Source organism: Radiomyces spectabilis (assembly GCF_025331425.1).
Source record: "Radiomyces spectabilis strain NRRL 2753 chromosome Unknown BYT42scaffold_12, whole genome shotgun sequence".
NCBI classification, from domain to species: Eukaryota; Fungi; Mucoromycota; class Mucoromycetes; order Mucorales; family Radiomycetaceae; genus Radiomyces; species Radiomyces spectabilis.
Genome location: NW_026251937.1, coordinates 408,502 through 427,192, shown reverse-complemented (window position 1 = coordinate 427,192; position 18,691 = coordinate 408,502). Strand labels below are relative to the sequence as shown.

General features: G+C 44.1%; 8 protein-coding genes across 8 annotated transcripts; 3 read left to right on the top strand and 5 right to left on the bottom strand.

The window, feature by feature from the left end:
• Positions 1-399: 399 nt before the first annotated feature.
• BYT42DRAFT_582507 (S-adenosyl-L-methionine-dependent methyltransferase) lies at positions 400-1,728 on the bottom strand. The gene is made up of 6 exons (XM_051569692.1): positions 1,459-1,728; positions 1,340-1,392; positions 1,161-1,280; positions 1,001-1,099; positions 752-944; positions 400-687 (listed from the first exon to the last, which is right to left on the bottom strand). The coding sequence occupies exons 1-6, from the start codon at positions 1,691-1,693 to the stop codon at positions 524-526; spliced, it is 864 nt and encodes a 287-aa protein (XP_051420039.1). The 5' UTR covers positions 1,694-1,728; the 3' UTR covers positions 400-523.
• A 373-nt stretch (positions 1,729-2,101) lies between these two features.
• Positions 2,102-3,209, bottom strand: BYT42DRAFT_582505 (uncharacterized protein). Its single transcript, XM_051569691.1, has one exon. The coding sequence runs from the start codon at positions 3,158-3,160 to the stop codon at positions 2,132-2,134; it is 1,029 nt and encodes a 342-aa protein (XP_051420038.1). The 5' UTR covers positions 3,161-3,209; the 3' UTR covers positions 2,102-2,131.
• Positions 3,210-3,292: 83 nt separating this feature from the next.
• Positions 3,293-5,262, bottom strand: BYT42DRAFT_582496 (formyl transferase). The gene is made up of 7 exons (XM_051569690.1): positions 5,020-5,262; positions 4,817-4,946; positions 4,665-4,751; positions 4,521-4,603; positions 4,107-4,454; positions 3,889-4,020; positions 3,293-3,806 (listed from the first exon to the last, which is right to left on the bottom strand). The coding sequence occupies exons 1-7, from the start codon at positions 5,083-5,085 to the stop codon at positions 3,426-3,428; spliced, it is 1,227 nt and encodes a 408-aa protein (XP_051420037.1). The 5' UTR covers positions 5,086-5,262; the 3' UTR covers positions 3,293-3,425.
• Positions 5,263-6,197, bottom strand: BYT42DRAFT_582494 (ribosomal protein L37e-domain-containing protein). The gene is made up of 3 exons (XM_051569689.1): positions 5,984-6,197; positions 5,553-5,790; positions 5,263-5,438 (listed from the first exon to the last, which is right to left on the bottom strand). Exons 1-3 carry the CDS (start codon positions 5,984-5,986, stop codon positions 5,398-5,400), a joined length of 282 nt encoding a protein of 93 aa, XP_051420036.1. The 5' UTR covers positions 5,987-6,197; the 3' UTR covers positions 5,263-5,397.
• Positions 6,198-6,431: 234 nt separating this feature from the next.
• BYT42DRAFT_582493 (kinase-like domain-containing protein) lies at positions 6,432-8,295 on the top strand. Its single transcript, XM_051569688.1, has 6 exons — positions 6,432-6,873; positions 6,967-7,209; positions 7,285-7,333; positions 7,427-7,551; positions 7,638-7,852; positions 7,911-8,295. Exons 1-6 carry the CDS (start codon positions 6,538-6,540, stop codon positions 8,035-8,037), a joined length of 1,095 nt encoding a protein of 364 aa, XP_051420035.1. The 5' UTR covers positions 6,432-6,537; the 3' UTR covers positions 8,038-8,295.
• Positions 8,296-10,039: 1,744 nt separating this feature from the next.
• On the top strand, positions 10,040-10,687 carry BYT42DRAFT_480517 (uncharacterized protein; the record flags this gene model as incomplete). The annotated part of the gene is made up of 1 exon (XM_051563681.1): positions 10,040-10,687. A coding segment is annotated over one exon (648 nt), but the record flags the coding sequence as incomplete, so codon positions are not given.
• A 1,378-nt stretch (positions 10,688-12,065) lies between these two features.
• Positions 12,066-14,508, bottom strand: BYT42DRAFT_502440 (S-adenosyl-L-methionine-dependent methyltransferase; the record flags this gene model as incomplete). Its single annotated transcript, XM_051564830.1, has 10 exons — positions 12,066-12,249; positions 12,345-12,380; positions 12,528-12,630; positions 12,692-12,927; positions 12,997-13,234; positions 13,307-13,403; positions 13,484-13,700; positions 13,781-13,915; positions 13,978-14,129; positions 14,242-14,508. 10 exons carry the CDS (start codon positions 14,506-14,508, stop codon positions 12,066-12,068), a joined length of 1,665 nt encoding a protein of 554 aa, XP_051420033.1.
• Positions 14,509-14,647: 139 nt separating this feature from the next.
• Positions 14,648-18,499, top strand: BYT42DRAFT_607478 (MRC1-like domain-containing protein). The gene is made up of 7 exons (XM_051571176.1): positions 14,648-15,658; positions 15,737-16,469; positions 16,531-16,970; positions 17,040-17,263; positions 17,373-17,545; positions 17,633-18,058; positions 18,133-18,499. Exons 1-7 carry the CDS (start codon positions 14,703-14,705, stop codon positions 18,250-18,252), a joined length of 3,072 nt encoding a protein of 1,023 aa, XP_051420032.1. The 5' UTR covers positions 14,648-14,702; the 3' UTR covers positions 18,253-18,499.
• Positions 18,500-18,691: the final 192 nt, after the last annotated feature.

The window sequence follows — 18,691 nt, the reverse complement described above, 5'->3', positions numbered from 1 at the left end:
GAAATTTTGGTTAAAGTCCGATGTGGATTAATTAAACGCCCTTCGAATCATCTCCAAGATGAGCTGGGTCGATAAAGATAGATCTGACATTCCATGATAGGTCCTCATCCCAACATCAAGAGGCAATTTTGCTGCGTTCATGCAATGCCGCAGAAAGAAATAATTAAAAAAGATTAATCCTATTGTAATCTGTTGTATGCAACGGCTGGATTTCACTCGGTATAAATCTCACACAAAATTCGGAGAATGGTATGTGTTGCTTTTCATGAATTAAATACGTGTCCCGTAGACGTTCATGTAAAACGACCGAGATACGAGATACGCGATATTTCGCACAGAGCGTATCTCGCGTAATATACAATTGATCGATCGACCGTTTAATTGATGCGATCTCATAGGTCTGATAAAAGGGATGATCCACCAACGCCTCGGCACCCTTGGGATGAGATTCGAGTATGGACGACAGTAATGATCAGAGTAGTGGTTCTATTATTGATTTAAATATATGCTAAAGAGGGTGGGTCTATGGTTTTTGAAATTTGGCTTGAACAAAAATGCGATCGACGTTTAACTCTAGTCGCCGATTGGTTGTTTCTCGGTAAATGTACTCATTCTTTAATGTCTGGAAACCTTCAGCTTCAAACCGCTGTTGAAGATCTTCCACGGAGAAGAAGTAGCTCATTGTTCCTGTTTTTCTTTGTATCAGAAAAATATGCGACCTAACGATCACAATGCTATCCATTGTACTTACCATCTTGTCGCACGTAAAGGTTTTCATCCAGCTTTTTATCAGACGCTGCGCTGAATTTGAGCTGTGCCTCATCGTATAAACCATAGTCTCGGAAAAGGATACATCCTCCCGGTTTCAGAATATTATACACGTTGCGTATGGCCAAACCTAATTTCTCTGGAGGGATGGCGGAGAACACAAAAATGGCAGACACCTGTTCCAACTCGTTTAGTGATCTCTCGATCCTTCCATATTCCTAGTCATGCCTACCAAATCCACGGTCTCGGGAGGTATATTATCTGTCAGCGCATCCGCGGTAATATCGCATACAAAGGCTTTGCATCTGGATTCATCGTATTGCTCGTTGCTCTATCCAGCCCGATGAGGATAGCGTCCATAATGTACTATACAGCTATAAATTAAGAACTACCTTGACCATGTCTACCGCTCGTTTTGAAAAATCGCAAGCATAGATAAAGATGTTGCTATTCTCTGCAAGGATCGGGAAAAGGAAGTTGCCAACGCCACAGCCGATTTCTAGACATGTTTGCTACATTCATACCACATTAGACGTGGCAGGCGCAAAGAAACAGACCTGACGCTACACACCTTTTTTGACCGATCGGCTAATTCCTCGAATTCTCTCTCGGTCCAATGGCGATCTGTGGAAAGGGCACTTTAATGAGACAAGTTGTATTCCTGAGCATCAAGAAAGCGTTACCGCCTACCTTTAAAGAATTTGGTTGTATTGCGTTTATAAAACAAGTCCCAGTTTCTGGCTGCTTCCTTTTTGTACTTGCTCACCCAGAAAGGAGGCACCACCTTTTTATCGTTCTCAAGTAGTTCTTTCGCTCGATTGTATCGATCGTTCAATCGATCGTTATCCATTTGAAGGCGGGCGGCATCAACACGTTGGTCATTGCTTGCAGCATTCACCAAAGCATCACTAGAGTTATTCTCCATAGTGACGATGGAATAGGAAGGGTGCGTTAAGCTTGCTGCTCTCCATGCAACAAATTTTATCGGTTGCCAAATAAAAAAAAATTAAGCCACTCGAACTGCATAAAATTTCCTAGAATGGAATTCTTGAGATCTCTGTTCTTTGCCTGGTGTTTTTGCCCTTGTCCATGTCTTTCTTTTTGTCATGGCAACAAGAAAATAACAACCGGAGTTATAGTTGCAGTAATAGAGGAAATAAAACGAGCAGCAATATGGATTGATGTTAAATCTATCCATCAATTTTTGCGCTCTGAATTCGGGGCAGTCTCGGTTGCAGATCATACAAATAGGAAGAATGAAATATTTATTTACAAGTTGTTTGTACAATGGTTTGAGCTAGTTTTCCGTAATCCAATAAATACAAGGAACAGACAAAGAGGCTAGACTTTGGCCAGTAGAATGTTATAGTCTTGACGTTAGGTCATCACTGGGGTCAGTGGCATCGGAAACTGAAGGAGGATGGGAAAGGGGAACAGTTGGTTCAGTGCTCGACAGAGTGGGCAGTGATGTTAATGGAAGGGCAGTTTCGGTGGACATTTCTTCCGCATGAGGATAGCAGGGCGGCGGCGGTAAAAGTGTGGTGACGGGATGGGTATGACTGGAGCAGTATTCGACCATGAAGAAATGGTCTTCGGGTAGTTCGGCGTTTTGTTCCGCGAATTGACGGCGATGTTCACGAGCTTCTACCAATTCATTTTCAAGCCGCCGTAGTTCAGCACGTTGTTGACGGTGAATGCGGTGGAAAAAGATCAAGCCAGTAAGATAAACTGCCAGTGGAAGCCAAAGCAGAAAGGCTGCCGGTGATAAATGTGGCACAAGCACAGACACGGAACCGATGAAAACCAACACGATGAGCCAAAACACCAAGTAAAAGCCCGCAAACTGCTCGGCAAAACACACATTAAACGCTTTGAGCCATTGACGCTTCTTTGACAGAGGGTTGCCGTCAGAATCATTTGTGCTGGACGTCAAAATATAAAACCAGCCACTCTGGTTGTACCGATAACGTTCTTCAAGCTGTGCTAATGCTTCATCTTCTCGACGACGCCATTCTTGCTCCGCATCGCTGTGGATTTTATAAAGCGGAGGTATTGATCCGCTGCAAGACATGTAAGATACGGTTCTCAGCGGTGGTCGGATCGGTCCCGATCGAAATTGAATAACGGTTTCGTTATGGCCCCCCAATTCCAAGTCGCTTGATTGACGAATATGATTAATAAACCCGGATTCTCTTTCCACGTAATCATTGGCATGATCCATGAAGGAAAAGCGGCGATCGGAGGCATGGTTAGAGGGTATATATCCAGGAGCGTGATACGCAGATTGCGGATCGTTGCTGTGACCGACCATTGATGGATCGATAGTTACGGCGGTATGTTCCTGCATGGCGACTGGATTGTCGGGTGCGCCAATGTTGTTTGTGTGTGCCATACAAAGTACAACGTGTTTTAGAAAATAGCCTTTTTATATTGAGGAATTGGATAGAAAGAAAAACGGTCAGTGCGACGTGTTTCCAAAAAAAAAAAATATAGGTACCAGTGTCCACGTTCTTTTTATGCGGGGTTAGCGTTCTATTATGTAATGCTTTTCTTCTTCGGCTTTTCTCTTTGCTCGCTTAATGATGAAACATTGCCAATGGCAGGGCTAATTTGAGGCATCCCCCTTTGGCGATGACATATTTAGGCAATTTATTAAACTACATCTGAGGATATGGTTTCATTTTTAACCTCTTGACAATGGGGTGGATCGTGTTGGGAGCCACCATTTCATCGGAAGCCGTACCGAAACGGCCAATGTCACCGACTGTGTAACCGTTCATAAACTCTTTGGCAGTAGTTTTGCCCTTGTTCTCTGCTTTGATGTGGCTTGCACCTACCACCTGGCCGTCGGCGCACATGACGTGGATCGCTTGACTCATTGGATCGAAAATGAAGGAGCCAGATCGAGGTCGTGGACTCATTGAAAGCATAGCAGAATGTTTCGGCAAAAATATATTCAACAATTGCATTGTAAGAGGACGTTTCACTTTTCCTGATTTCTTTCCATGTTCAAATTCAAACACCGTCCTCAGGGGGCTCTATGACATTTGATGAAACACCTTGAGTCAACATTTTGGGAAATCGACGACTGCGAGAGAAAGGCGAGAGAAATAAATGTACCTGTTCACCAATGGCACGATGAAGTTGATCTATTTGCCATGCTTGCATTGTAGCGAAATCGATTTCAGACCATTCCTTCTTAATTTTGGGGGCTTTGGTCGCTTTTGTGATATCTTGCGTGATGGCGTGATTCTAGAAAAACACCAGTTCTTTGAGTGGTCGTTTCTTTTTTTCCTTTTTTGGGGAATGCGTGCCATTTTACAGTTTTACAGTTTTACCTTGTGGTGGTCGAAATTTCGCAGTGTGTCTACCAACAGATGGCTGCCCACGTGTGCCAGTTGTTTGACCAGTGTTGTATAACGCGGGGGTCCGTCGACAGTGAGAGCCACACGTTCTTGTTGCAGAATTCGGCCAGCATCAAATTCCTTATCATGCAATTCTTGCACCGTCACTCCTGTTTCGCTGTCGCCACATAAAATAGTATGTTGAATCGGTGCGGCGCCACGGTACAGAGGCAGTAGGGAAGGGTGCACGTTGACGGCCCCCTTGCCAAACGAGGCAATCACCGCCGCTGGTATAAAATAACCAAACGAAACCACAACACCTAAATCAAATTGACCAGGCACCTGAGAAACCATCAGTGGTCCAGCGCAAGATGATTACTCTCTGTCTCTCTTTGCTGTTCAACTTACTGTCCAGTCATTTAGATGTTTCGCCTCGGGCGGGGTGTGGTGAATAGGGATATTGTGTAATTTAGCGAGACTTTTTGTCGCACCTGTAACATCCTATGTATCAGACATGGTTTCTTCTCTGATGGTTGAGAAAGCGCAACCTACTTTCTGTAATAACATTTAACTTGCGACCGGTTCGACGGTCTGGAGGACAAACCAGCTCGATATGATCAATGACCGATTGAGGCTGATCTAAAAAACAAGCATCCCGATGATGGTGAGAATCCCTTATGCAGGCCCATTCTTCTGTCATGTACCTTTTTCCTGCAGTAAAGATTTCAAATGGGTGGCAGCAAAATCGTCTGTACCAAAGAATAGAATCTTTAGCTTGTCTTGTTGTTGGCGACAAGCTGATATCGTAAAGTATCGTGCCGCTATGCGCGCATTCTAAGACGACCAAATAACGAGAAACGTTTATGTTAAAAAAAGCTACCAAACAGTAATGAATGCCGGGTCCTACGTGTGAATAAAGATACCCTTTAGGAGATACTCGGGAGAATCGGTGACAGCGCAGTAAAAAGTTCATTGGCAAACCATTCGTTTTAGATCGTTTCCCAGCGCATCAGGACATGTCAAGAGCTGTGACTGTCTCGTAGGATCCTCAATTCGTCCTTGCTCACGAATCGATAAGAAAAAGAGCTTAATTTTGTCAAGAATGTGGACATTGGTTTTGCCCAGCAACAAAAAGTATAAATAGCAAACGGGAGAAAAAGAAGAGAAAACATGAGTTGTGTACAATGAGCGAGTTGGGGAACACATTCGTTTCTGTAAATTTATTCTTTTGTTTTTTGCGCGACAAGCAAGATCATTAAATCGGAAAAACGACGTTTAAAGCTTTTTAAGCAGAGGCAGGCTGGGATCGCTTGACAGCTTGGGAGCCTAACACAAAGATACACACATCATAAATGAGAATTCACAACCATTTTTCCATGATTTTAGCATTCCCGTTCACTATAACAAGTGGCCCACTGAACTCGTTTTGTATGCACTTACCCTCACGGAAACCATTCTTGAAACGACGGTGAACTTCCTTCAAGTAGCGCATGCGACCGGTACCGGTGGTCTTTCTGCGTTGACCCTTTTCGGACCAGTTGAAAGATCTGATTTTAGCAGCAGGGTAACCGCACTGAGCGCAGGTTTTCTTCTGCTTGTGGAAGGAGCGGCGACCGCAACGACGGCACAAAGTATGCGACTTGGTGTGGCGTTTACCAAAGGACGAAGTACCCTTAGTCTACAATGGGGAATGCAAAGCGTCAGCAAAAAGTTTCGGTTGGGTGTTGGGCAGAATCTCAATAAATAGTTGAAATATAGGTGTGCATCATCCGGGTATCGATTCAATCGTAAGCTAATCTCGTCGATCGATCATCCACATCTATCTCGTCGTCTACGCTACGGATGGATGCATTAAAATTCACTATACATACCATCTTTTTACGACCGTGAAGGAGAAAGGAGGATCGGCCACAGCATCGTGTCAGCCAAGCTGTTTGTCCGACCACCAGTGTCCCCGCCGAACCTCCATTCCGCCAGTTAAAAATTCCCGTCCGAGCCGGTGACTGAGTTTAAATATTTAACTGAGCTGACTCGTCGTCTGCCAAGGGATCAGCTTCCAACCAAAGCGAAATAAATAAAGTGAAAGTGTTCAGAAGTAATTATAAAACAAAGTACTTGACTTAACTGCTCCCTTTATTATATGAAAAAACTACAAGCGCGTTTCATTGACAGTTGTATACGACTTTCATTGTTGGATCAACTGACATCTTTTTGTTGTAACATGCGATTTTCCCGACGCGACATTTAAATTCAAATACAGCCCACTTTACTTTCTGAAAGGACGGCACAGGAATACGGCAAGGGACACAAAGTGTAAAAAGGGGAGTTGCGTTTGAACTGCCTGCAAGTTTTTTTTTCACATATTTTTTCCAGCGGCTTCCTCTTTGGGATATCTAGTGTGAACTTCGTTTTTTTTTATTACTTCATGGCGCAAATCGGAAGGCTGAAAGGACGAACAGGTCTTCGTTTGGACCTGAATATGAAGCCGTTATCGTCTTCAACAAAAGAATCGCCCAATGCCGTTTCACTTAAACCCTCGTCATCTACAGGCACCAACTGGCGTGAAGATTTGCAACGCATCGTCAGCAAAAACCGCTCACTAAGTTTTTTACCGCAAGAAGAACCTACCCCCGTCCCTACCAATGATTATGTCGATCTGAAAGCAGACGATTTCGAAAATATTCAGAAGCTTGGTGAAGGAGCGGCAGGCACCGTGTGGAAAGTACGTTATAAACCCACCGGTTTGGTCATGGCCAAAAAGGTAACCTGACGCTTGATCCTTCTTTTTGCTCTACTCTTGTGAACTTGTTTCTCATTGTCGTTTTTTGCCTTGTTTGTTTGAAAACAAAAACAGACCATTACCGTGGATCCTGATCCTCAGTTACAACGTCAAATACTAAGAGAACTGTCATTCTTAAAAGATTGCGGTTCTCCTCATATTGTGGCGTTCCATGGTGCATTTTTGGACGACGGAGAAACGACAATTGCAATCTGTATGGAATATTGCGAAGGTGGTAGTTTGGAAGACATCTACAAACGAGCTCGTGATATGCAAGGTGTTATTGGCGAAACAGTGTTGGCGAAAATTGCTGAAGCGGTATAAAAAAAAAAGACATATTGGCTCCTTTGTCCACTCTCTGTTATTCAACATTAATACCGATGCATTCTTTAGGTCTGTAAAGGTCTCACGTACTTGCACTCACAAAAGGTTATTCATCGAGGTATGTCGACCTACTTTGTTTCCACCCGTCATCAAAAAGCATAACAAAATACAACCGAAAAACGCCTCTTTTTAACTGATGAGCTTGTTTTAGATATCAAGCCATCCAATATCTTAATGACTCGATCTGGCGAAATCAAGCTGTGTGATTTAGGTGTTTCAGGTGAACTGATCAATTCGCTAGCACAGACATTCACCGGTACGCAATATTACATGGCGGTAGGTTTTTTTTATGGACTGATAACATGCATGCCGTCCTACAGTATCTTGGTTTTTGTTTTGCTCCGGTCTAACTCTGTGTGTAGCCTGAACGTATCAAGGGTGGCACCTATTCCGTCCGTTCCGATATATGGTCGCTCGGCCTAACTATTATTGAAGTAGCGCAAAATCGACCTGCGTTGCCTCCCCCCGGCCAACCCAATCTTTCCATCTTTGAATTACTCGATTATATTGTGCATCAGCCCATGCCCAGTGTAGGCGAAGATCGGTCAGAAGCATGCAGAGACTTTGTTGCAAAATGGTAAGATGGAACTTATTTGGTTTTTGGCATTGTCACTCATTCAAAATTGCCTATTTAGTCTGATAAAGGACCCATCCGAACGTCCTGGCCCGGAAATGATGTTGGAGCACAAGTTTATCAAAGAATGGGCCGATCCATCCAAAAATTTGGCCCCTTGGTTAAAGGAAGTTTGGGACTGGCCGTAAATGCTGCTACTTCCCATTGTTTTGTTATACCCTTGAATTGCAGTTCTATTTCCCCCTATCAAACTGTTTGTATCTGTTAGATTTCCATGATATCATTTGTCCGTGATAAATACCTGTCCAGTGCGACCTTTCTGTTTTCTATCAAAGCCATTGCCTTTTTTTACTTGGAAAATCAACGATGCTTCATCTGTGAGGAGTGTTATATTCAAGGATTGTCTATGCCAATCTCCACGGATTAACTATAACAATGCTTTGATTATGATGATATATTTACAGAAGAGAAAGTGTTATTATCCTCGATGGGAAATTAGTTTGACACCTTGCAAAGGGAAGGTGAAATGAGGGTTGTCTTTGTAGAATTCGATGAAACTGCTCTTTGCCGCTATGCGATCTCGAAGATTATTGCCTTTTATTTATGAATTCACGTTATCTTTAAGTACAACTTTAGTGAAAGAACAAGCACACAAGCAGCTTGCGATACCGTTGGTCATTGATCGAAAATAAACTGTTGGCTCCTCCATAGTACTGTAACAATCTGGAAAAAGAAAAAACTGTCAATCAAACAATGTGCGCCTTCGAATTCGTTCAGAAATTTCCTTGATGAGCAATTGACATGACATCGCATTGTGCCATAGTGAGGCCTTGTTCATGATCATATATATACAGTATGTGTCGATTTATCTATCCCTGTACCTCTTCTGGGTGTTATCCTTTTTGTACATTAATTGATTATCGTCGTTGATACTGCTTTTATTTCATTATTCCATTTTTATTCCATATTCATTTCGATTATATCTTATCCTTTTGGCAATAAATTAGCTTTGGCTGTTGCCTTGTGCTTCTGGTTTTTACCTTCCGTTCCTACTTATTCCTGAAAAAGCACTTGACACCTTCTCCGTCCTTGTCCAATTCCCTTCGCTTCTCAACGAGGGGGCAACTCGGCAGGCATCAAGTGATGTGATTGGCTGAAACTGCGCAGAGTGCGCAAAGTGGCGGCGTCATGATGAATTGAGCAAGACCCATGAAACGGTTCAGGAAATGCATCTCCAAAAAGGACATGTCAGCAGCCTGTGGTTCCAATTTGTGATCGGATTTTGGAGGCAAGCAACATCTCCTAGGATATCGTCTGCCCCTAAGCTTTATCTTTATGGTAAATCAAATTTCTTTTTCATCATTCTTTTCTTCCACTAAGCAGTTATTTTAAGAAGGCCAACACTTGGTACTCTCCAATTTCCACTCCAAATTCCTTGTAGAAACATGGGCCAGCGCACACGTCATCATTTGACGCGCGTTCTTCTTCCTGCTTTGCTGCGCCTTCGTAGACATCTTCCATTCAACCATTACAAGAAGATTCGAACGAACCTCTGCCTGTCGTCCAAGCAAGAACAAAGGCCCTCTTTGACCACATGACGGCTTTAATCCAATTAGAAGATGCCCATTCCTTCGACGTTTTTGGGAACCCTTTTGGTGTGAAGCGAACGACGCGGAAACTGTTCTTGCGTCCTGGAGGGATTATTATCCAAAGCGGCTCCACTGGTCCAGAATAAGCGTTTTGTTTTTGCACTGAATTTTGGAGTGTCCCCGATGTTGACCAACTCTTGGGGACTCCAGCTAATATTCAGTCGCTTGAACTGAAGCAAAAGCGTGGGCTGACGTTTACCATTCTGCCCAACCCCAAAAAAGCCAAATCAGTTGGAAAACCTCCCGTGCCCACGCCCGTGGATATCGAGTTGATTCTGCGAAACAGTTTCGCAAGAGACGTACTTTGCGGAAATAGGTAAGACGAAATAGAACAAGGCGAAGGCATGCAGACTCACCTCATTTTTCTTTGTATGTGGACAGCTACATGGAGACGACAGACGACGTGGCCAAGATGTTCAATCAGGACTGCTTCTTTCGGCCACAGGTGGGACTGGCTCTTCTCCCACAGATGGGACTGATTCTTCTCCCACAGATGGGATCGATTCTTCCCCCACAGATGGGACCGGCTCTTCCCCCACAGATGCGCTTCTTTGCTGCGAAGGCACTTGCAGGTGCCATCCTGGTGGATGTGACGTCAAACACTGCCATCATGATCAACACCAGGAAGTCTATCGTAGCTCTAGTTTGGTCGACGCGCATCACGAAGGTGCTGTCAACAAAAGGAGTTCCTGCCATTTCGACCAACCCACCTGTCAACAGCCGGGTACAAGAACATCTGGGCGTGTCGATCCAAAGCGACGAAGGCACAAATTGGAATATTGGGACGAAGAGTTTCAATGACCTGGTGATGTCCAGTATCCATTCGCATACGAAGCGCGCTCCAGAACTAGGACCAAGCGCTGGCAAATCTGTGATCTCAGAAGAGCGTGGCCGCCATGTGCAAATCTTTTTAAACCGAGCCGACTATCAAGATGCAGAGAAGATCGCTCTGGACGAACAAGCCGCCAGTATCTTGGATTTCGATATCCTACAACAACTGCGCCGAGTTCGGTCAAAGTTCAAGCAGTTTTCGGCATACATACCATCTCGTGCAAGCAGCTCTCTATGTGACTTCCATAGATTAGAGCCACAGACCGTATTTACCTACAGTAGCTTTGAGAATGGCGCGCCGGATGGTGATGGAAGACGGGCTCCTCGTCTGTTTGCTCATGTTGCTCACGAGGTGATCCGTAAAAAAGAGAATGCGTTGCTTGAGCAACGGATGACTGAAAGCATTCTGAGTCAGTGCAAATCGGAAGGCAGGATCGCCAAAAGGTCAAGTCCTCGAACCAGAGACCAAAGCCCAGGCGAAGGAAGGAGCAGAGGCCCGAGAGCATGGTCAAGTATTCGAGCCAGAGACCAAAGTCCTGGCGAAGGAAGAGAATGAAGACCTGCGAAACCCATATTCGAACATGCATCGATTGTCAGATATTCGGCGACATACCCAATTTATCTATGGGTCGTTTTCCTCCGAATGCACAACAATCAACGTTGTTGGCAACCAGCAGTTGTCGAGTAAGCTCACTGACTTGGCGCAGGTGTTGTCTTCCCATATTTCCACAGCAAACAACACTGTTGCCCGAGAAATTGAAGGTCTGCTTCCTGACTTGGTGGCCTCTTTTACCTTCCTGTCTGCATCTCCCTGTCTCTCTGTGTGTGCGTGCCTATATTTAGTACGTTTACTCGATTGATTAACAGTGTGGTGTTTTGTGGTTTAAGATAGAATAAAAATACAAAAAGACAAGTGGAATACGTTGAGGCTCTTTGTATATTTGATTAAGATGAAAAAATCTTATGTCTTTAGTTAAAGTCTACTCTAGTTTTTATATCGTTTGATTTAATGTATCTGTGATAGATAATCGGAGTGTGAGCTTATTAGCATATAAGCTACTGACATTGACGTTGGTCCTAATTTGTACATTGACAGCTGAGATTCTGTCTTTGATCGTGGGTCGGGATTGGGATTGTTTGGTGCCTGAATGGATCGAGTACACCAGTCTAGTGGCAGATTCTGGATCTATAATCGCTTCATTATTAAGGATCGGATCCTTTATTACGATGTGATGGATGATGATTGGATCATAAAGTGTACTACACTCTTATTTGTCATGATTTACGGCTAAAATACCACAAAGAGCCTTCCAAGACGGTTTGCAGTTCCTTGAAGAGGACCACGTAACAAAGAAGGCCCAAATTGGATGAAGTGGATAGTGTGTTTGTGCACGTTCACACCTCTTATCACCATTTTCTTCGCTCTTTCCATGTCTGCAGGCATTTTCCTTTTTTGTACTTCTTTTTCTCCCGCGCGCTTATTTCAGCGTGCGTGCGTTTTGTGCACGTGAGCATATCCCCTATGCTTTGTACTCCCACTCCTATTGTTAAATAACTGGTGCTTATAAAAGCCCAATTATCAGGCTTTAATCAATAAAGCATTCATAACATTTTCAAAAGCGGTTTTTGCTTTACCATTGCTTATCACATCTAACTAGGACTGTTGGATATGTCTACTGTGGATACATGACCATGATGGCTACGAGTAGCGTGTGAATATTTGTTATGTGCATTAACTACAAGGTGACACTCGATGAATTGGTTTGCTCTAAAGGCGGAGATGTCGCAGAGCTTGGCGGCTGACGAACAAATTCCACCATGAGCTCGTAATGTTCTGTATGTGGGAACAAGTCGACTATGACTGCACGCGAGGGGACAAAGGGAGCTCCTGTAAACCGGCGGGAGGTCGGTTTACATAAACTAGAGAACATTATAGTATAGATGATTTACCATTAGTGCGCAAAGCCATATAAACTGTTTGCTGTGGCCCACAGAGTTGCGTTTTATTATCTTACCTTATGAAGTTGGGTAACGCCTGCTTGGCATCACAACTGATATAAACTAGTCTTTGAATATGAGGCGAATCTCGAATAGTGCGAATCACTTTTGTATGCACTCCAACCCTGATAGAAAAACAAAATAAGCGTTAGGCTCGTAGGCATCGTATGTATAGCCAAAGCCCGGACAACAACACGTACCGTGGCGGATCCAGTACGGCAACCACATCATCATTCTGTTGCTGAGCAATCATGTCCAAGCGATCTTCAATTTTGCTTGCAGTAAATTCCACATTTTCAATGTCTAGCAATTCTCGCATAAGAAAATACGGTCTACTGCACCCTCACAGATTAGCTTCACTTACTATTCAAGGCTGCATTGGCTTGAGCGTCCGCAATGGCTTCAGGTACAATATCAATTCCGATGACCCGATCCACCGATTTCGACATGGTGATACCGATGGTGCCTGTTCCACAGCATAAATCAAGCAACGTCGTCTTTTTGGACCGATCAATGTGACACCACTCGGCGCACTTTTTGTATAATTCTTCCGCAGCAGAAGTATTGACTTGGAAAAACGCTTGACTGGATATCCGGAACCTGTGTAAAAAAGTGTCATATATCAGCTTTTCGATGATGAATGCAAAATACCGCTCGGTCTTCCTTTACTTGTGATCCAACATGTCCTCGTAAATGTAACCATCACCGAGGAGGACTTCGGTTGGTGCTTTCTCGGTTATTCCAGTCGAACGTCCGTCCCACAATTGCAGTAGTACCGTCGCAACGTTCACTTTGTTATGACCTAGTTGCTGTTGCAGGTCCGTGTAAAAGCTGACAAGTTTCTTTTTTTCCGCCGCAATCTCTTGCTCAGAAAGCTCGGCTACTTTTATCTGGAGTACTATCATCACTGAAAATACCCATCATGGGCTTATCAGCACAACCAGTAGCGGATCCAGTTAAAATCATGCCCGATGCGTACCGTCTCCCGATCTCTGAGTTTTGGTCATCAATGAACGCCATACCCCCGTCTGGTTCACTTTATCATAAACTGGATGTTCGGATGACTGGATGTATTCCTGTGATACGATAACAAGTTCTTTTCTGTTATGTTTCGTGTATCGTGGTCATTCTTCATGCATCGAAAAAGTAAACTCACTTCAGTTGCTTTGGCAATCCGTTTTGCCGTGTCGGGAATGTGGATACATGCACTGGGATCCATCACTGCCGTGATGCCTTCACGGTATAAACCCAACATAAAACCAACCGTTGGTTTTCCGTCGAGATCCTTGCCAATGGAAAACTCGCATTTGCTGCGATATCCATCGATGACGGGCGATCCAATAGGGTCCAAAATATCAAACGGCAAATCCTCCCTGTCATGCAATGACAAGTTAGCCTTTCAAACCGTGTCGGGAGCGCGTACAGACTTAGCATTATGTGCTGTTTGACTTACTTTGTAAATGCCCACGCTATCTGCGCTTTGCTCGCTTCTGTTAAATCAGGCAATTGGGTCAATTTTCGTCTCAGGGCAAGCAATTGCTTGATCCCTTTTCGATTCTTCTTTCTCAATTGAGCTTCGTATGGCAGTCTACGCATCTATGTCAATACAGCGCGCTTTCGGAAAAAAGGTTAACAACAAAGATCAGTTACTTTGCAAGAGGGGTCACTTGATCTGCTAATTGTTCGGCAGGCGTTCGATGATCCTGCTGCAACTCCTCGGTCACCGCTTTCTTCTTTGCTTCAAACTGTTTGTCAATTTCTTCTTGAGATATCTTAATGTACTTCGTTTTCAACGTTTCATTCTTCAACTGTAATCCCTCAAGTTTGGTCATGGTCTCCCTGGCAGCGGTTTCTGTCTGAAAACAGTGAGTGCAACAATCCAATAGATCGAGCGTCCTACCTTAATACCCGTACCTGAAAATTAAGAAATCCATAATCCCACTGAGGAGATTTTCTGAGTCGTTTGATACCCAAAGACTCGAATAATCGCTTCACGGCACTGTTGTCTTTGGAAGGAAGATTAAAGATCTTGACGCGATGAATCGCAGCATCGGAAGATCCCGAAACGGTATGCTCTGTCTCGCGCAAGGGAACTTTCACATTATTCGCTCCATTCTCGTTTAATAATCGGCGGCAGCTGTGTAAATTTCTGGCATGGAGTATTTGAGAACGTAGATACATCCATGATCTTGTCTGTTTCCACATGATCAGTCTTTCTGAAAACAGCGTGGAACCAACCAGTTAGCCAGAACTCCGATCTGTTCAAGGACACCAAAAAGTCACGCCAATGCGTCGCGCTTACAAACGCGTCGTCGCTTTCTTTTTTTTTCCTTTTACTTTTTTTTTTTACTGATTCTCACTTCACTGCACCGATAATGACGGAGGATTCAGTTGTGGATGCGTCTCCGGTCACAAATGACGCTGCAATGGATCAACTTGATCAACATACGGAAAAGCTGACACTTCACAACGATGTCCAATTGTCGGATTCAGACGATGACCTGGAAATTGAACCAGGCAACAACTATGTGGACAATCTCAACCTTTCCAAAGGCATTCGAGGCCTGATGCGATTTAAACGCCTTGAAGAACTGAATCTCGATGATGCTGACGAAGACGACGATTTGCTGTTCATGACCCCGTCCGTCTTGAAAACGCCAGGTGCACTATCATCCATTGTTCAACCGTCACCCTCATCCACCACCACATCAACTGAACAAAGTCTATTCAGAGACTTTGGTTCGAAAAAGGCTCCAGAACCTGACAAGGCAGATGACTCTTCCACAAAAACGACCAAACGCAAATCAAAATCGAAAGACAAGGAATCAACAAAGGAAACGGGCTCTAAAAAACAAAAAGAGTCAAAAAAGAAGAAAACTTCAAGCGCAAAGAAACGTGAATCCAAAGGCAAAGGCAAAGGCAAAGCCAAGGCAAAAGATCAATCAGGGTTGCATGGTTCCGATGATGACGCAGAGTCAGACATTGGTATGACAACGGTACGCGAAAAACGACCAAAAGCACAGAGAGCCATGGACGATACCAGTGATAGCGAAACCGCAGAGGATACAAACAAACCTGCTTCGATACGGTCCACCTCATGGTTAACAAACGCCTTCCTGTCGGATACTGACAGTAGTAGCAGTGATGAAGCCAGTTCAACGTCTAAACGAGCCAATCGACCAAAGAAGCTTTCGAAAAAAGCCATCTTGGAAATGCAACGTGAGAGCGACCGTATGGCGCGAGCGATCGAAACCAAATTGACCCCACGCAAAGGGGCAAAGTCGTTTGCTGAGGTCTTTCAGAATCACAAAAAACCAAAAGTGACTTTTGCGTAAGTGTCTTTTTTCCTATATCAAAAATGAATGGAGGAACGATAGAACTCACTTCTGCATTTTTAATACCGGTACAGAATGGAAAATGAGGATAACAGTACGAATGCGGATGATGTCGAAAATGGAACCGCGACCAACTCGGCAACGCACGATACCAGTGATGAAAGCGACTGTGGTCTTGAGATCATCGGCGGACCTTCGCCACGACGAGATATTGTCCTATCCCCTGAACGACATCGATTGAATATACCTTGGATGTCACCACCACAACAACGTGGTTCATCTATCAGTTCTCTCAATCAACGATTGCAGGATCGTATTCGCAAGGAAATGTTGGAACGTCGTCGATTGCTGCAAGAAGAAGCTCGAGGTCACATCAAGTATGCCACTCCAGAAGAACATGCGAAAAAATTATTGGAACGCGAACGACAAGCACAAATGATTCAGATGGATGTGGAAAAACATTTCATGCAAAAAAATCGTGCCCAGGAGGAAGTCTCGATTCCGGATGATGAGGATGAAGATGGGGATTATGTCATGGATCTTTCAGGAGAAGAAGACGAAGAAGGGGAATTGAATGAGAATGGGGAAGAAGATAATGGCGCATCAGCGAACTCTGACGACGAGAGTGGTAGCGATGAGGAGAGTCCATACAACGCTGCAAGGTTCTCTCGCAAGCGAAAAAATCGACGCAAGGGCCCGCTATTATTGGATGAAGAAGAAGACAACAACAGTAAACATACTACACAACCAACCAAGAAACCTGAACCGGCTCACTCGATCGCCAACTTTTTCCGAAAACCTGCTCAGGTAACTCTTTTGTTTTCTGTGAGACGAATGTATATCCAATGAAACTGACAAATCGTGAAAGCCATCTGCGGATGATGTGACAGATGATATCCCTGAGAACGAGGAAGGTGCAACATCCAGAACATTTCATCGTCTAGTGAAACCCAGTGTAACAATGGTATCAAGCGATGAAAGCGAAGTTGGTGACGGAGACGAACAGCCGGCTCAAGAGGACGACCAGGAGCAAACCGAAATCATTAGCCATAACGATGATGCCACGAATAATAAACAAGCTGACATTCCTGCGACGAGCAACCACAAATCAGCAAACAACACGGTCAACCGACGGTTTAGAAGCGAATACTTTGATGCAGAAGCTGAAGAAGAAGAAGACGAATTTTTTGGTGCCGGTGGTATTGATATAGAGGACGATGAAGCGCTCGATCACTATGAACAAGATGGTCTGCTTGTGGATAAAACCGATGAACGGGTAGATGAAAGTGAGCTACGCGCAGCCTTCAAGTAAGTCATGAGGTGATGTTCTACCGGCTGATTTGGATTTTTGTTGACATGTCGGACGGATTGGAATAGCAAACAGATGGCAGAATCGGATCATAACATGATGGAACGTATTGTGAAGGATATTACAAGCGGTGGACTTCGCCGAAGGCGGGCCGCTTTAGAGGATGGATTTATATTAAACGATTACGACGTCTTTGACGATGAAGACAACGATTTGGTTGCTTTCCGTCGTGCTGCGGCTGCGAAACGTCGAAAGTTGTTGGAACAAAAAGGAAATATCATGGAAATTCTAGGTAAATCCATCTTCTCTTGAAAGGCCTTTTTCTCTATTGGGTGGTGACCTGGATACACATTCATTTTTATTATGGCGAATCTCATTGAATTTCCATTTTATTTTTCCAGCCAAAGACGCGAAAACTGCAGCGTTTGCCAAGGCTGCTCAAACCCTCCCTCAGGAAGATGAAGCGATCCTTTTGAGTGATGACGATGGCGATGACACAGTAGATCAAGAAGAGGAGAAGCGAAAGTACGAGACTGCCGGAAACTTTAAGCATCGTAACCAATTCCTGATGGAAGTAAGTAATGAATAGAAGGAAATTTGATACTCTAAAAAGGGACAAAAGGACTAATCAATTACGTTATACTCTCATTTTCCACCTTAGCTTGAAGAGGAGGACGAGGACGAAAGCGTTATTAGTGAGAACGATGAGGGAGTGCAGAATGATAGATCGCAGAAAGATACGTCGCAAGACTCCTATTTCGGCGATCAAGCACCACTCAGTGAGGTTGAAATCCGTACCTCAACCACTTCCGCAATTATGATAGACATAGATGGAGATTCAACGACTGTAGGAAAATCTGTTGTGCTTGATGTAGAGCAGGACGATACATGGATGATTAATGTTGCGGACTATGGGAAAAAGAATACTCAAGATGACACGTCCATGCCACCGGCGAGACCATCCAAGGCATTTGCTGCGGCGGGCAAGCTCGAGCGATTCCGATCTCTGATTTCAGAAGCTGGCAGTTCGTTGAGTGGTTCCAACGACACCGGTCCGCGTATTGGTTTTGGTTCGAATCAGCGTCAGGTAATTTCGGATCGATCAAATGAACACCCACGTATTTTCTCCATCTCATTATTTGATTATTTTTTCCTACATAGCCCTCATCTGATAATTCTCAGGAAAGGAAAACTCTTGAAGAGCGAAGCCGACCCGAGGATTCCAAGAACCGACCACGATTACTGAATGTCCTCTCCTCCCGCACTAGTTCATTTGTCTAAAACCACCCTTCATCTGTAATATATGTACCAACATCATCGAAAACGTATAAATAATCAGGCATCCCTCACACCAAAGGATGGGTCTTTTCGAATCGTGGCATTTTGCGTCCATTTCAGATAATCCAAAGGGCCGATGGCTTTGCAGATGGTTTTCACACATCCTCAGCAATATCAGGATAAAGGCTTACTGGTGTGAGCAGTGGTATTTTTTACGATGCAAGAGTGAAAAAGGGACTTTGTAATTGTAAGGAGGAAGTGGCATGACAAGAAAGGCAAATGCGAACTGAATCTGAAAAAGGCAAGCAAAAAAAGTGGGCGGACATCTGTGTCACCTTCCTGTCCGTTATTTCCTATTTGCAAATTTCCCCTTTGTCAGCATGTGAAAAAGCAGGCAACGCAGACACTGGCAACTCCAAGAGACGTTTTAAACGCCGCACAG

Excerpts from the sequence above, each read along its gene's own strand:
- BYT42DRAFT_582507 (XM_051569692.1), bottom strand. The coding sequence starts at position 1,693 with ATGGAGAATAACTCTAGTGATGCTTTGGTGAATGCTGCAAGCAATGAC. Across the intron at positions 1,393-1,458 it reads TACAACCAAATTCTTTAAAG|ATCGCCATTGGACCGAGAGA; the intron begins GTAGGCGGTAAC and ends CCCTTTCCACAG. Across the intron at positions 945-1,000 it reads CTCCCGAGACCGTGGATTTG|GTGTCTGCCATTTTTGTGTT; the intron begins GTAGGCATGACT and ends GAGTTGGAACAG.
- BYT42DRAFT_582505 (XM_051569691.1), bottom strand. The coding sequence starts at position 3,160 with ATGGCACACACAAACAACATTGGCGCACCCGACAATCCAGTCGCCATG.
- BYT42DRAFT_582496 (XM_051569690.1), bottom strand. The coding sequence starts at position 5,085 with ATGAACTTTTTACTGCGCTGTCACCGATTCTCCCGAGTATCTCCTAAA. Across the intron at positions 4,752-4,816 it reads ATCTTTACTGCAGGAAAAAG|ATCAGCCTCAATCGGTCATT; the intron begins GTACATGACAGA and ends CTTGTTTTTTAG. Across the intron at positions 3,807-3,888 it reads ATCGTGCCATTGGTGAACAG|AGCCCCCTGAGGACGGTGTT; the intron begins GTACATTTATTT and ends CAAATGTCATAG.
- BYT42DRAFT_582494 (XM_051569689.1), bottom strand. Across the intron at positions 5,439-5,552 it reads CAAGAATGGTTTCCGTGAGG|GCTCCCAAGCTGTCAAGCGA; the intron begins GTAAGTGCATAC and ends TCTTTGTGTTAG.
- BYT42DRAFT_582493 (XM_051569688.1), top strand. The coding sequence starts at position 6,538 with ATGGCGCAAATCGGAAGGCTGAAAGGACGAACAGGTCTTCGTTTGGAC. Across the intron at positions 6,874-6,966 it reads GTTTGGTCATGGCCAAAAAG|ACCATTACCGTGGATCCTGA; the intron begins GTAACCTGACGC and ends AAACAAAAACAG. Across the intron at positions 7,334-7,426 it reads ACAAAAGGTTATTCATCGAG|ATATCAAGCCATCCAATATC; the intron begins GTATGTCGACCT and ends AGCTTGTTTTAG.
- BYT42DRAFT_607478 (XM_051571176.1), top strand. The coding sequence starts at position 14,703 with ATGACGGAGGATTCAGTTGTGGATGCGTCTCCGGTCACAAATGACGCT. Across the intron at positions 17,546-17,632 it reads GTAACCAATTCCTGATGGAA|CTTGAAGAGGAGGACGAGGA; the intron begins GTAAGTAATGAA and ends TTTCCACCTTAG. Across the intron at positions 18,059-18,132 it reads TTGGTTCGAATCAGCGTCAG|CCCTCATCTGATAATTCTCA; the intron begins GTAATTTCGGAT and ends TTTCCTACATAG.